We start from the raw sequence: 13747 nt of genomic DNA, 5'->3' as shown, positions 1-13747 counted from the left end.
GAATATTATTTTGGGGGAAAAACCCTTTGGAACTGACAAAATATGAGAGTGTTTGTGAGAAGATTCCAGCTCTAGTGGACACTGGCTCAGCCGTCGGGGGTTCGGCTGGCTTCCTAGAGACCAGGAACTGTGGCACGTTACTAGCTCCTGTGATTTTTACTGCATGTCTGGTAATTTTTCGTATTTCTCTGAAAGCGGCACCTGGGTATGTGATTACACGAGAACCTCAGCTTTCATTTCAATGAGGGTCTGGGCCTCCAGTTCATGAGAGGAGCTTGCACACCTACTAAAGATTCAACTCTTCAGAAAGCAAATGCCAAAAACCCAGTGGTCATGGAGCGGGGAGGGTCCTGATTTAGGGTTTTGAGTGGGGAAGTGCTGGTAAAAACCCCACAAGGCTGGTCAGTCTGCCCATCCCTCCACTGGACTCAACTCCAGGCACTGTACAAACTTAAGTGAACTGAATGTGCCCCACTGCCTGGGGCAGGGAGCAGGATTGCCCCATTGCACAGGCTCCCCCAGGGTCTGCAGCACAGAATGTGGTTCCTGTGAGGACAGGCCCTGGCCTCAGGATGGAGGTTTCTTTCCCTTGAAATCTCTCTTGCCCCTGATGCAGCCTAACCAACTCCCCCCACACGCTATGCTCTCCTCTGTACCCCCAACCCCCATGCGCTCCTCTGCCCCCCTGCCCTCCTCTGTACCCCCTGCCCCATGTGCTCCTCTGCACCCCCAACCCCCGTGCTCTCCTCTGTACCCCCTGCCCCATGCGCTCCTCTGCCCCCCTGCCCTCCTCTGTACCCCCTGCCCCATGTGCTCCTCTGTACCCCCAACCCCCGTGCTCTCCTCTGTACCCCCTGCCCCATGTGCTCCTCTGTACCCCCAACCCCCATGCGCTCCTCTGCACCCCCTGCCCCATGTGCTCCTCTGTACCCCCAACCCCCATGCGCTCCTCTGCACCCCCTGCCCCATGCTCTCCTCCACACCCTCGCGCCCTCCTATGCGCTCCTCTAAAGCCCTTAGCCCCTCCCCCTCCCCAGCCCCGCCCCGCCCCTCCCCTTTGCTCCAGTCGCCCCGGCCGCCCATCCTCCCCCGCCACCCCGCCTTTCGCTTTCAGCCGGGCCGGGCCCCGCGCGGCCGCCGTAGCGCGGAGAGGCCGGGCCAGGCGGCTAGCGCGCGGCCATGGGGAACCTGTTCGGCCGCAAGAGGCGGAGCCGTGTCACGGAGCAGGACAAGGCCGTGCTGGTGAGGGGGGCGGGGGCGCTCGGGGCTGGGCCTGGGTCCCCGGCCTCGCCCGGGCCGGGGTCTGACCGGTAACCGGGGGGGGCCCCCCGCGCTGGTCCCCCGCCCCCCCCCACAGCCGGCCGGGCTCCCGGGAGCGGGCCCTGCCCCCCCCTCCCCCCGCGGGCGGCCGGGTCACGGGGCGACAGGACACGGCGCAGAACGGACCCGTCAGCGCGGGGACCGGAAGTACCAGCCCCATCCGTCCGGGGGGCGGGGCGGGGCGGGGGGGGTTCCCCGAGCCGGGCCCGGCCCCGGCCCCGCCCCCTTGTCCTCTTCCCCGGGGGGAGGGGTCCCTGGTTGCCTAGGTGACGCGGGGCCTTTGTGTAGCCGCGAGCGCGGCCCGAAACTCCGTCTGCCCCACCCCCCACGTGGAGTTATTGTTACGGGACGGGCGGGGCCCAGGCAGCCTCAGCAGGGGAACGTGACCCCCTTCGTCGGGACCCGGCGGGGGGAGGGCAACGAAAGTGAGCGCGGGGCTGGAGCACGTGAGCCCGGAGCGGAGGCCGAGGGGTCCGGGCTCGGGCGGCGCGCGGAAGGGGCGAGCGAGGAGCGACGGGCCTGAAGTTGCAGAGGGGGAGGTGCGGGCGGGGCGGGGCGGTGGGAAAAGCCGCTTCCCCAGGCGGGGGGGGGAGCCCTGGAGCGCGTTGCCCGGAGCGGGTGGTGCAATCTCCGCCCCAGGGGTTTTTACCGAGGTTGAGGAAGTCCTGGCGGGGATGATTTAATTGGGGCTGATCCTGCTCTGGGCGGGGGGGCTGGACTCGATGACCCCCTGAGGTCCCTTCCAAGCCTCGCAGTGTAGGATTCCGGGGTTCTCTCCCCACTCCCCTGCCCACGCTGGAGCATCTCCAGCCCAGCGTCTCTAGTTGGCAAATGCCTATTAAGTGCCCTCGTTGCCGCCTGAGTGGCTCTTTCACTCGCCTGGCAGACTTTGCAGCTTGTAAGTTAACCGGATCCACCAAACAAGGAGAGGAACAGGTGGGTGGAAGGACATTGAGACCCAGCAGTGCTCCACATTTTGGGGTGCCTTCACAGTACACAGCTGCATGTTCTGCATCTGATTAAAGATGGTCCTAGGTGCCGTGTCTTAGAGAGCAGCCACGTTAGCGTGTTTCTGCTAAAACAACAAGGAGTCCCAGTGGCGTTTCAAAGACTATTGGGGTGTGGGCTGAGCCCACTTTGTCAGATACGGGTTACCGTGATTCTTCAGCTTGATCCACACCTTGTTCTGCTTGAACAACTAGTCCGATGGCACCTTAAAGATTAACAGTTTTATTACTGCATAGGCTTTTTCACTTGCCCCACAAGAAAATTGTTAGTCTTCAGGGAGCCGCTGGACTCCTTGATTTCGCAGAAGCAGACTAACACAGCTGCCTCCGAACCCTGCTGGGCTCAAGATGGTGCATTATATACAGGGCTCTGTGGCCAGGACCTGTTCAGGGGCTATTCAGCCCATATAAAGAGGGGCATGTCTGGAGCAGTTCTTTTCTTTTTGTCTGTGTCTACACTACAGTCTCTTTTCAAAAGGGGAATGCAAATTGGAAATGCAAATGAAGTGCTGATTTACATATCACACTTCATTTGCATAATCCCATTTTCAAAAGAGAGTCTTTTGAAAGAAAAACAGTATGTAGATGGGGTTCTTTTGAAATAAAGCCCCATTTTTGAAAGCACCCTTCTTCCTGACAAAATTAGGAAGAAGGGTGCTTTCAAAAATGGGGATTTATTTCAAAAGAACCCCATCTACACTGCCGTTTTTCTTTCAAAGACTCTTTCGAAAATGGGATTGTGCAAATGAAGCATGATATATGTAAATCGGCACTTCACTTACATTTCTGATTTGCATCACTTGCAGTCCCTTTTCAAAAAGTAACTGTAATGTAGACTCAGCCTTTTTCTTTACTACATGTAACAGGTGGCACACGTCTGTTAGGGAAACTTTCCCAGGTCACAGGGAAGATGTCGGTGTGTCTGACAGTCTTGGATTATCATCCCTACAACAGTTACTTTTACAACATTCTAGCAGAGGGCAGTTTCCACTGTCTGCCGGGGGTAAATCCTTTCCCCCAGCCCCAAAGCTCAATAAGTGTGTTTGTCTTGGGAGCCACTCTTTCAAGTATTTTTCTTTTTGGGGTGCATGAAGTCATGCAGCAAGGAGGAGACGACAGTGTGAGGGTTTACTTTTGGCATTTTAATCACTGTAGTAACCTTTGGTGCTCTTGTCTTCTAGGAACTAGCCACAGAAATTGTTAGAAAATTGAGAAGTATCTGGATGGATAGAATAGACTGCAGATGTGCCCGACCCCGACTGTCAAACAGCAGTTGTAAAATAAAGCATCCATGGCTTGTCTTTTAACTGAATGTTATTTTTATTTTCTTCTCCATTAGCAACTGAAACAGCAGCGGGATAAACTCAAGCAGTATCAGAAAAGGATAACTCTGAATCTGGAAAGAGAGAGAGCGGTAGCCCGGCAGCTGCTGAGGGATGGCAAGAAAGAGTAAGTGAGGAGCTGCAGCTTCTGAGCAGTGGAAGAGTTGTTATAAGAAACACACGGGATCTTTTTAGAGGGATAAGACAAGAACACTACATTTATTAAGAATACGCACCGTTATATTATATGCATATCATCTACTTAATTTACTCACAGGCATATACACACACACATACATCCTCTTGTGGTTGCATATAATTACCAAAAGTTGTTCACTCTAATCCTCTGGCCAAATGGATCAGATATGAGTGTGGAGATAGGTTCCGTAGATCCAGATCAGTGCTCCAGTATTGACAAGATGAAAAGAACCCAACTCCATAGTGGCGTACACATCTTTTATACATTGTAGTCCCACTGTCCCAGCACTGCAAGTCACCAATCAATGGCAGATGGGGTTGGTCCTGCCTGACTGCCCCAGGTTCCTGTGTGACTCATTACCTCCAGATGGGATTTAATATTCCCTTTGGGTGGGTCACTGCTACAGAATCCAGTTTCCCTTGTCCTTCCACCGCCACGTCTTTGTTGTCTAGACAGCCTGACTCCGGAGGCTAACTCAGTAAGCATCCACGTTTACACTTCACGCGCTCATCTTCACACAGAGACAGCATAAGGTTCACAGGCTAATACAGCGGAACATATCCGTCAAAATGGAGTATTACATACAGTATAGAGTCAGATACAAAGTGTCTCTGAATACAAATATAAAGAATAATAAAAAGGTGTGAAGTAGTACAAAATAACAAAGATAAAGAGTAATACAAAGGTACAAAGTAGTGCAAAGCTCCTGTCAAAAGATGCATGGTAATACATAGTTTCTATAAAAAGATACATTGCTACAGGGTGTGAAGGCCTGAGATAGTAGAGGGGATTGTATCCTCGAATACAAAAGGATCTTTGTTGTTTCTAACATCTGGAGTAAAGTTACCAAGAAATGTTATTGAAACATAAAATAGAAATGACTTCAGGGGATACAAAGGGCTTGTTTCTGGAGAAGGGCTGAAGTCAAAAAGTAAGACTGAGAACCTGTGTACTGAGCTTGGATGGCCTTTGCCTGAGATTCTCTGGGAGGGCTTGCAAAAATAGACACTGTCGGCCTCTTCAATATATAGCTGCCAACGGCTAATGCTATCATTTGATTTATGTGGGCACTTCTTAGGTGCACCAGTACCTGCTAGGACCTGTCGCTCCCATGAATTGAAGTAGTGATTTCCTTTTTCTACAAATTGTGGGGTTATGCAGGCTCCAGGCATATGAACAGCATGGTCCATGGTTGGTCATCCCTGGCCAGAAATACCTCATTTCACTGAGCTTTACTGCTGGCTTGCTCTGCAGAGGGAAGTTTTTAATCATAACCTAGGTTAGAATAGTTCACAGCAATCTATTTGTCCATTAGGGAACAAAGCTTTTTATTGTACTGACAAGATTACAAAATTAATTCTTTGGTTTAAATACTCCAAAACAATTTATACAAAAAATCACTTTGACAAGCAAAGTTTAGTTTGTGTGTAATTATAAAGGAATGACACTTATCCAGATTCATCTGCCTGTGGAGAGAATTCCAGGCAAGCTTTGGAGAGCAGAGTTTGTACTTGGGACAGAAGGAATTGATATTTTTGGGCTTTGGTCCCAACCAGAGCTTCCTAATTTCTGTATCAATAATGCCAAGTCACTGCAAAGGCCTGACTGTGTCCCAACTTAAAGTGATGTTTTCACTTAAATTTACCTTTTAGATTTAAATGTTATAAAAGCTCACATCAGCAAAAATATGTACCTGATTAACAAATATCTAATAGACATGATATTTTGATAGTGCCTAGCTCAGTGGTCTGAGTTGTTTGGTTGCTACTATAGGGCAAATTAACAGTCCTCTATGGTGTTTCAAACCCAGGCACTGCATTTCTAAGGTCCTGAAAGGGAACCTAGTTATTGTATTTGTTCAAATGGAGAGAAGTTCTAAAATTTACAGCACAACATAGCAGAGTTTTTGAGCATTCTTTCATTATTAATAATTAGAGGTGTTATGGATAACTGATAAAAGAACTGGCATAGAGCCTGCATATTTTATTTAGCTATTTTACATGTAATTGTATGTATTGTAGTAGCATTCCAAAGCCCCTGTCAGGATCTGAGCCCAATTATGAGATGGGTTTTTTTTGGTATCTTCCCGAAGAGTGTACAACCCAATCTAATGTGTTGTTTAGCAGACAGTGTCCTTTTGAGTTATATTTTAGAACTGCAATACACAATTCTCCTTTCATCGTGCTTTGCTGCTTAGTCAGTTGATTGTTGAACTCTTGTCTCATGATTTCTCCCAGCCCTCAAATATTTAAAATTCTCAGAAATGTTCAGTTAGTCTTCATGCTTCATTATGACACAGCTATCCACAAAGCACAACTCTAATCAACCAGTGAATATTCCCTAACAGATCCGACGCTCTTGCATGGTGGTTTTGTGTCTGGCATTTGTTGCTCCCATATCATTAGACCTAATAACAAGCCAAAGAGAGATTCTTTGGAACAAAATACATTTGCACAGGTCTGCACAGCTTCCAGTGATGACCTGAAATAGTGGAGCGTTTTGTCTGTCCTTCCATTACTTAAATGACCCCTGCCTCCTAGCTCTTTCCCCTGTGCCTTTCTGCCAGCGTGGCTGTCACTGGTCTGCCAGCTGGGTCCCATCTGCTCCTATCACTCACTTTCTCTCCAATGTTTCCTGCTTGGATTAAGTAAATCTTTGGGATTAAAATGTTCTTTCAAAGTGAAAAGCATCCTAGTCCAGGAGAAGCATTGTGGAGAAATTAAAGTTGTCAAGGGGTGGGGAAGGCCCTGCAGGTCTGAACTGTTGCCTTCAGGCCTGGTCAGTAACTAAAATTTTCTGTCCTCCCCTTCTCTCTCCCCCTTCCCCCGAAAAAATCTGTAGTGTCATGTGAATTCCTGCTATTCTGTTTGAGGGGGTTTCCTTATCTACTCTGGGCCCAGATAAACATTGCCCACATGTGGTCTGGCCCCAGGGCTGCCAAGAACCCAGCAGAGGTGCCGCTGTCGGTTAGCATCTGCTCCTGGCCGCCCATTTCAGTACAGAAGAGTGAAAGGCTGATAGCAAGAAGTGCATATGAAGACAGTTGAACTCTCTTTTGTCTAGATAGGGATTTGATGTGATCCATGCTAGTTTCTGTAGCTGCACCATTCTCTTTCCCATTAGTGAGAGACATTGAGTTCAGAGCATGCACCAGTTTGAATCAATGCTGGGAATTTTCCTGTTGTACTTTCTGGCTCTGCAGATGACTAAACATTCATTCCAGTTCACCGTTTGGTTGTCTCCAGACTTCAGTGCTGTGAAGTTCCCACAGTTCAGAACTATCTATTGGTCAATGGTTTAATCTTTTTTTTTTTTTTTTTTTTAAAGAAATCTCTTGATTGTAAATGTTGCACTAATCGGCCCCTTTTATTACCTTCATCCTGATGGGAGTTATTCCACCATTGTTGATGAAGTGTGTGTTTTATAAGAACACATCATAAAAACTGTAATGTCGCGTTCATGTGATCTTCTTAGGCTCGTTTGTTTGAGTTTGTTTTCTACTGTTTTATTCATTCAGAAAAGCCATGTTACTGCTAAAGAAGAAGCGCTACCAAGAGCAGCTGCTAGATAAAACAGAAAACCAAATCAGCAACCTGGAACGCATGGTATGCGAGAATTAATGAATGCCAGCAAAAGGCTTATTGTATACAGCTCTTAAGAATGCCAGTTCCCCTTTGCCTCTGTGTAATTACAATGAACTCCCTAACACCAATGGGACTTAATGCTGGACTAGTAGAACAGACATTTCATAGAAGCTGGCTATACCATGATTGTCTCCCAACCAAGTTATGAGCTAGATCCAGTGTATAATGTAGCTTAAACCCTGTGTCTCATCAGTCAGCAAAGCGTTGGTCTAGTGTAGCACTGGAAGCTTCCCCTCCCATTTGTAGAAGTGGGTAGAGTTCTGCCTTAGGTTGAGTTTAGACTTTGGCCTTTGCAAAGTGTCCGTTAGGGAGCCAGCTGCTGCCCACTTCAGCGGTGGTCTTGATAGAGCCACCTCAGCTAAGGAATTCATTTTACATGGGCACTGGAACGGCAATCCAATGGTCACTGCTTCCCATTATTACAGACCTGAGGTGGATTTGAACGAATGACCTCTGAGTAAAAGGCTTCGTAGTTCAGGCTGCCTGAGTCTTTCAGTGTGTCTTTGACAGCCCCATGTTTCTGTGCTGCTCAGTGTGGTGGGGTGACTGCTCTTGACCCAGCTGTGACTCGTGTTTTTACCCTAGGTCCAGGATATTGAGTTCACCCAGATTGAAATGAAGGTGATTGAAGGCCTGAAGATTGGCAACGAATGTCTGAATAAAATGCATGAGGTAAGGTGACCCGGAGTGCTCTAGGTTATGCAGTGTTGTGGGTCTGTTCTGTAGTCCAGTGGTGTCCAATAGGATTCATTCTGATCGCCGCCCCTCCCACTCCCACCTGCAGAGCCAGTCACCAATGCTGCCGTCCCCGAGCCAGGCAGGAGCCCCACCCCTCTCCCACCCACAGAGCCAGGCACCAGCAACCCCCCTCCCCCCCAAACCAAGCAGCAGCCCCACCCCCTTCTCCCCTGCAGAGCCAGGTACCAGGCCCCCAGTCTCCTGTCCCCACCCCGAGCCAGGCACCAGCTTCTCCCCTATCCCACAGAGCAAGGCACCAGCCCCCACAACATCAGCTGACTCACCAGAGCCTCCGCAGCTGGAAATGTGAACCCCCCGCACCTCCCCAACTGCTGGCCTGCAACTGGAAATGTGCACTGCCCCCCCAGCTGCTGGGCCCTGCAGCTGGAGACGCGTGCCAGGCCTCCACCCCAGCTTCTAGGCCCCATGGCTGGAGTCTGTGCTGGGCGCCCTCCTCCCCCACCAACTGCCGGGCCCCATGGCTGGAGACACATGCCGGGGCCCCCTCCCAATTGCCAGGCCCTGCGGCTGGAGACGTGCGTCCGGCCCCTCCCCACCCCCAACTGCCAGCCCCACGGCTGCCGCTGGATCGGCACTATCCGCTGCTGCCATGCACTTTTCCCCCAAAGTGGTGGGGCGCATGTGCAGAGCAGAGGGCAGGCAGAGGGAGCTCCATTCACCCCCCGCAGTGTCCATTCACCACGTTCCACACCGCAGCTCCAGTCCTCACATGTGGATTCTGGCTTTCTCCTCCTAGGTCATGTCTATAGAAGAGGTGGAAAGAATAATAGATGAAACCCAAGATGCTGTGGAATATCAAAGGGTACGTGTAACATGCGTGTGTGGTGCTGTGCAGAGGGGGCCAATCATGCAGTGTTGTGGTGTGGACCGTGCTTCTTGTTACTGGCTAAACTGAGACCTGAATTTAGGCCTTGTACAGCAAAAAGGCAGAGCAATAACTGTGCATCACAGGGTCCTCTTATCACAAGCATGGTTCTGTGTGGGATCGGTGGTGTGAGCAGCCGAGCTATTGCAGTCATGCTGTGGTGTTCATTGGCACATCTGTTTCTCTCCCACACAGCAAATAGATGAAATGCTAGCTGGCAGCCTCAGCGCAGAGGATGAAGATGCCATTTTAGAAGAATTAAATGCCATTACTCAGGTGAGCCCTCATTTCATGCTCTGGTAATTACTTTTAATCCACGTTTCCAAGTGGCAGTCTTTCATCGGGAAAGAGTTTGGTTCCCCTGTAGAGATGGCAGTTGATTTAATTCTGCTGGAGACTCTAATTATAACTCCACGTGTTTGTTCTGTGTGTCATCTAAGGAGACAGCCAGATTCTGTGCACTCGGGAGACATTTAAACCACATTGAATGTTTTTCAGGGTTGTTTTTATTTACGCTGTTACTACAGACAGTGATCTTGTGGATCAGGTGCACTCCCTTCTCCCTTCACTGGGCGGCAGTTCCACTTTACTAGACTAAGACCTTGATTATCCCAGACAGGGTGCATAGCCTCACTTTCGCTTCTGGATTTCATCCCTCCACTCTGTGGCGGTGGTGGTTGCTCCAAGGCCGTTCTCCAGTCTTGAGACTATCTGGTCTTACTGCAGGAAACTTGAGTCCATTAGGTCTGTGCTGGTGGGAATCTGCAGCTGGCCCTGCCAGGAGGAAACTCGTGCGTAATCTGCGTTGGTAATAACATTTTACAAAGTCAGGCTTTGCCCTGGTTCACTGGACAGCGCGGAGTTTAGCAGCTCTAAATAACACCGTCCCACACATTCCTGGGGGGAAGATGCCATTTTGCATGCAGAAGTACCTGTTCGTACAGTTTCCCAACCAGCCCAGGGCAGAACCCTGGAAGGAGCCCTGTGCCAACAGAGTGGCATGTGGGGCAAGTTGGATGTGACGTGTTTAATGTGCTTGCAGGAAGAAGTCAAGCTCCCTGAAGTTCCCACTGAGCCGCTCCCGGAAGGGATTCCAGGTAGAATCTCTCTATTTAATTGCATGACTTCCTGCTTCTCCTGCATCTTCTCAGAGGTCTGATAGCAGCATGGGGCCCTGCTCGTTTGCAATGAGAAGCCTTGTGGAATCTCCACTATATTGCATCTGACGAAGCGGGTCTTTGCCCACAAAAGCTTATGCTCCAAAATATCTGTTAGTCTAAAAGGTGCCACCGGATTTCTTGGTTTTGTGGATGCAGACTATCATGGCTACCCTGATGCTCATTTGCAGTGAAGGTAACATTTCTGAACATGAGTGGCTGTGAGCAGTGCCTGGAGAAATGTGGGCCTGGGCTGCACAAACTTCCTCTGAAAGTGCAGCTTAACCCTGACCTTCCACACCCCCGGCCCAGCCGCTGTCCAGTTTCTCTCATTGTTTGGCCGATGCTTCCATAATCTGTGTCATGTTCTACGCTCCTGGCCTCTCTCAAACCTGGCTCCTAAGTGATGTTTCTCACTTTCAGGGAGCCTTCCTGGCACAACGACAATGCATGACACTTGTTAGCTTGCTAAGCGATACTCTAGAGAACTGGTTGCATTTCTCTCCCAGAACGTGGATCAGGCTTGGGATGCTGTGGTACCAGAAACATTTGGAATTCCTCCGAGTTCTGCTTCGAATGCAATCTGATTCCAATCTAATCACTCTTCTCTTTATAGGATCATAAACTAGGCCCGTCACTGTCTTATGAGCACTTACAGCCTCAGAATATGAGCACCCATGGGACATGGGTTCCAAAGAGGGAGGTGGCGGTTCTTGCCTCCAGAAAGGGTCCATATTCTGGCTAACCCCAGAGGATCTAGTACAGGATGTGTATGGGATGTGAAGATAGCACACAGTGTAGTTGACGAGAGTAAAGTAGGCCAAAACGCAAAGGGTGGGGGAACTATGGGATTCCTGGGCCTGAGTGTGGCTTTGGGGAGGAAGGAATTAAAGTCTGGCCCTGGGAAAATGGGGTTCTACCCTGGCTGGAAACACTGCAAAGAAACCCTGCCCTGGAGATGGATGTTAAGATGGGCTGGACTCCCACTGGGTTTGTGGCGCTGACTCTCCCCCATGGATAATCAGTCATTGAGTCGCTGGCTGTGGGAGCGGAATTCAGCCTCCTGACTGTAGGCATCAGGAGTATCAAAAGCCTTAGAATGTCTGCTTTTGTTTGTGATAGCTGGACAGTAAACGTAGCTGTCAGTCAGTCCAGGTTGTCCATCCGTAACAGGCTGGCCATGCCCTCATGTGAGCCCTCCTTGTAAAGGGCCAGCTGAGTCCCTGTGAGGATGCATGTTGTCGGAACACAGAAACAGGGGACATCTCACCTGTGCAGTGCCCCTTCAGGAGCATGCTTGCTTTGACTTTATGTTGTATGACAAAGACACTGGCCTAGAGGACTGCTCTGTCGTTCCTTCTGTCATTTCTAGACTGCAGCTGGTATTTGTTAACATTGTATTTGAACTGCTTGAGCAGCTTGTGGGGCAGAGAGAAATGCTGGATAAATAGAAAACTTCTCATTCAGTAGATTGCCTGGGTGCTACCAGTGTGCTGCGTACCTTGTACAGAAAAGAGAGACCAGTGCTGGTTCTCTGGCAGGACTTGATGCTCTGTTTTCTCCTGTTCTGAAACAACTTTCTCTTTCCTCCACAGACACATCACCTGTCAAGATCAGGGCCAAGCCAGAACTGGTGGCAGCGTCTTAATTCCCAAATAACTTTCATCATGGACAGTTTGGAATCCCCGCATGCCCTTGGAACAGGAAATGCCCCAGTAGTGTCCCAGCTGTGCTGGGCAAAGATGCTGGTGTGAGGTTTCGTTCCTGAGCAGGGCAGGGAAACGCAGCAGATTATTGCTCTTGTATCAAGATTATTTTCTAGTGCTTTCTTTTTGTAATGTAAATTCTAAACACTCTCAGCTGCGCTGTCTCTGGATTAAACAGTGACTTGAAAACTTCCCAAGTCAAATGCTTTCTACAGGCTGATTTCAGTTCAGATCTGTCTGCAACCTGTGCTGCCCTTTCTCACCTGTTAGAAGCTTCTGTGCTTTTCTGGGAATGCTAGTGTTGAAAATGGCTTTCATAGACACTATGTTCCACTGCACTGCTAGGAACCCACCAGACCTGTGATCCTCTGGCCTTCCTCATCTGTTTGTGGAACAGGTTCTGCTGTCTATAAATCAGACTGTCTGGCTTGGCCCTGGGACCTGAGAGCTACTCAAAGGGCACGGGCAGCATGTAGCCAGGTTGAGAGCATGTGTCACTTCTGACCTCCTGAAGGCAGCTACTTTGCAAGCAGGGACAGGCTCTCGGGCTGAAGGAGAAGCCCTTAGCAGTGAGGAGAAAAGTTTTACTACTTCAGAGTAAAGCCTCTCAAGTGCTCTTTAGGGAGGTGTAGCAAAGCCTGTCTAACAGCCAGTCTGACACAAAAGAGGGTGTGGTGAGGCTGCCAGTGGAGAGAACTTCCTCTCATTGAATCTTATTTTAAAACTTGCTTACATTAGAGGCCAACACTTTTCTGGGCTGAGACCGCTGTGTTCTTGACAGAGTGACTGGCTGAATTTACAGTGGTCGACAGTAGCAAATCTTGCTCCACAGTGAGGTAGAACAGGCTGAGCGGCCTACCAAACTGAGAGTCACAATTTGTTCGATTCAGATCTGAAGTAATTTTCCGTTTGCCTGAAGAAACCTGGTGCTACGTGTGACTGAGCAGAACATACATTCTAGGAATCTGAGGAGCCTCTTAAAACTCTAGAACAGCGACTCGCCTGTTCAAAAGATGTCCCAGGCCGCTTTGCTCCCTACCAGAGGTGGGCTCATCTTTGCAGCGTGCAGATGAACTGAAGTAGCTTCTGAACTCAGTTATCAGTGCTCACTCTTTTGTGTGCACGCACACAAGTGTCGGAGGCGGGAGGGTGGAGAGGTCTGAGGGGTTATGAACAGGCAGTTGCTCTCTACATGGGAACACAGTTTGTGGTTTCTTAAATTATCACCACAAAGATTTAGTGTACTTTTATCTTCCATGTTTGCAAAAAGAAAAGCAGTTAACTGTGTGATTTCATTAAGCTGCAGAGGACACTTCTGCATTTTCCTTGGTGCTGATGGATACAGGAGAGTGTGGCAGACGAATCAGTCAGAAACCTGAGACCCAGGCTGTAAAGCTTGGGCAGAGCTTAGTCTTTGTGCTGAATTGACCTTGTGTTCACAGAAGCTTCGTCCCTGGGCAGGTAGAATGCATCTGGGTTTATCTGTCCTTGAAAACCACCACGCTTTGCTGGATGTCTGCAACTCTGGCTTGTCAGCCTGCGCAGTGCCTGCCAACTGACAGTGCTTGGCACGTTGTCCATTTCTTGAAAACATGTCCTCTAATCCATCTTCTCTGCAATGGGGCCTGGAGATGTAAGATAGCCTGAGGGTGCTGCTCTGTAACAGTTTCTGGGAAAATGTGTGACTTGGTGCTAGATAAAGATAAATATTTCCAGGGGTTATTCCACTTCCCAACAGTGAAGGCCAACAGCAAAAATACTCCTTTAA

The 13747-nt window shown here is 49.6% G+C and overlaps 1 protein-coding gene across 3 annotated transcripts; it reads left to right on the top strand.

The window, feature by feature from the left end:
* The first annotated feature begins 1080 nt into the window (after nucleotides 1–1080).
* On the top strand, nucleotides 1081–12171 carry CHMP6 (charged multivesicular body protein 6). 3 transcript variants are annotated; one of them, XM_075014543.1, is made up of 8 exons: nucleotides 1085–1242; nucleotides 3667–3776; nucleotides 7366–7453; nucleotides 8078–8164; nucleotides 8988–9053; nucleotides 9312–9392; nucleotides 10159–10213; nucleotides 11869–12171. In XM_075014543.1, exons 1-8 carry the CDS (start codon nucleotides 1180–1182, stop codon nucleotides 11919–11921), a joined length of 603 nt encoding a protein of 200 aa, XP_074870644.1. In that variant the 5' UTR covers nucleotides 1085–1179; the 3' UTR covers nucleotides 11922–12171. The 3 variants fall into 3 exon arrangements, with proteins under 3 accessions (XP_074870643.1, XP_074870644.1, XP_074870642.1); XM_075014541.1 differs by lacking the exon at nucleotides 1085–1242 and adding an exon at nucleotides 1915–2256; XM_075014542.1 differs by lacking the exon at nucleotides 11869–12171 and having other exon boundaries at nucleotides 1081–1242; nucleotides 10159–10275.
* The last annotated feature ends 1576 nt before the right edge of the window (nucleotides 12172–13747 follow it).

Source organism: Carettochelys insculpta, chromosome 20, assembly GCF_033958435.1.
Source record: "Carettochelys insculpta isolate YL-2023 chromosome 20, ASM3395843v1, whole genome shotgun sequence".
In the NCBI taxonomy this organism is placed as follows: Eukaryota; Metazoa; Chordata; order Testudines; family Carettochelyidae; genus Carettochelys; species Carettochelys insculpta.
The sequence above is the reverse complement of the archived record's forward strand: the minus strand, read 5'-3'. Positions and strand labels throughout refer to the sequence as shown.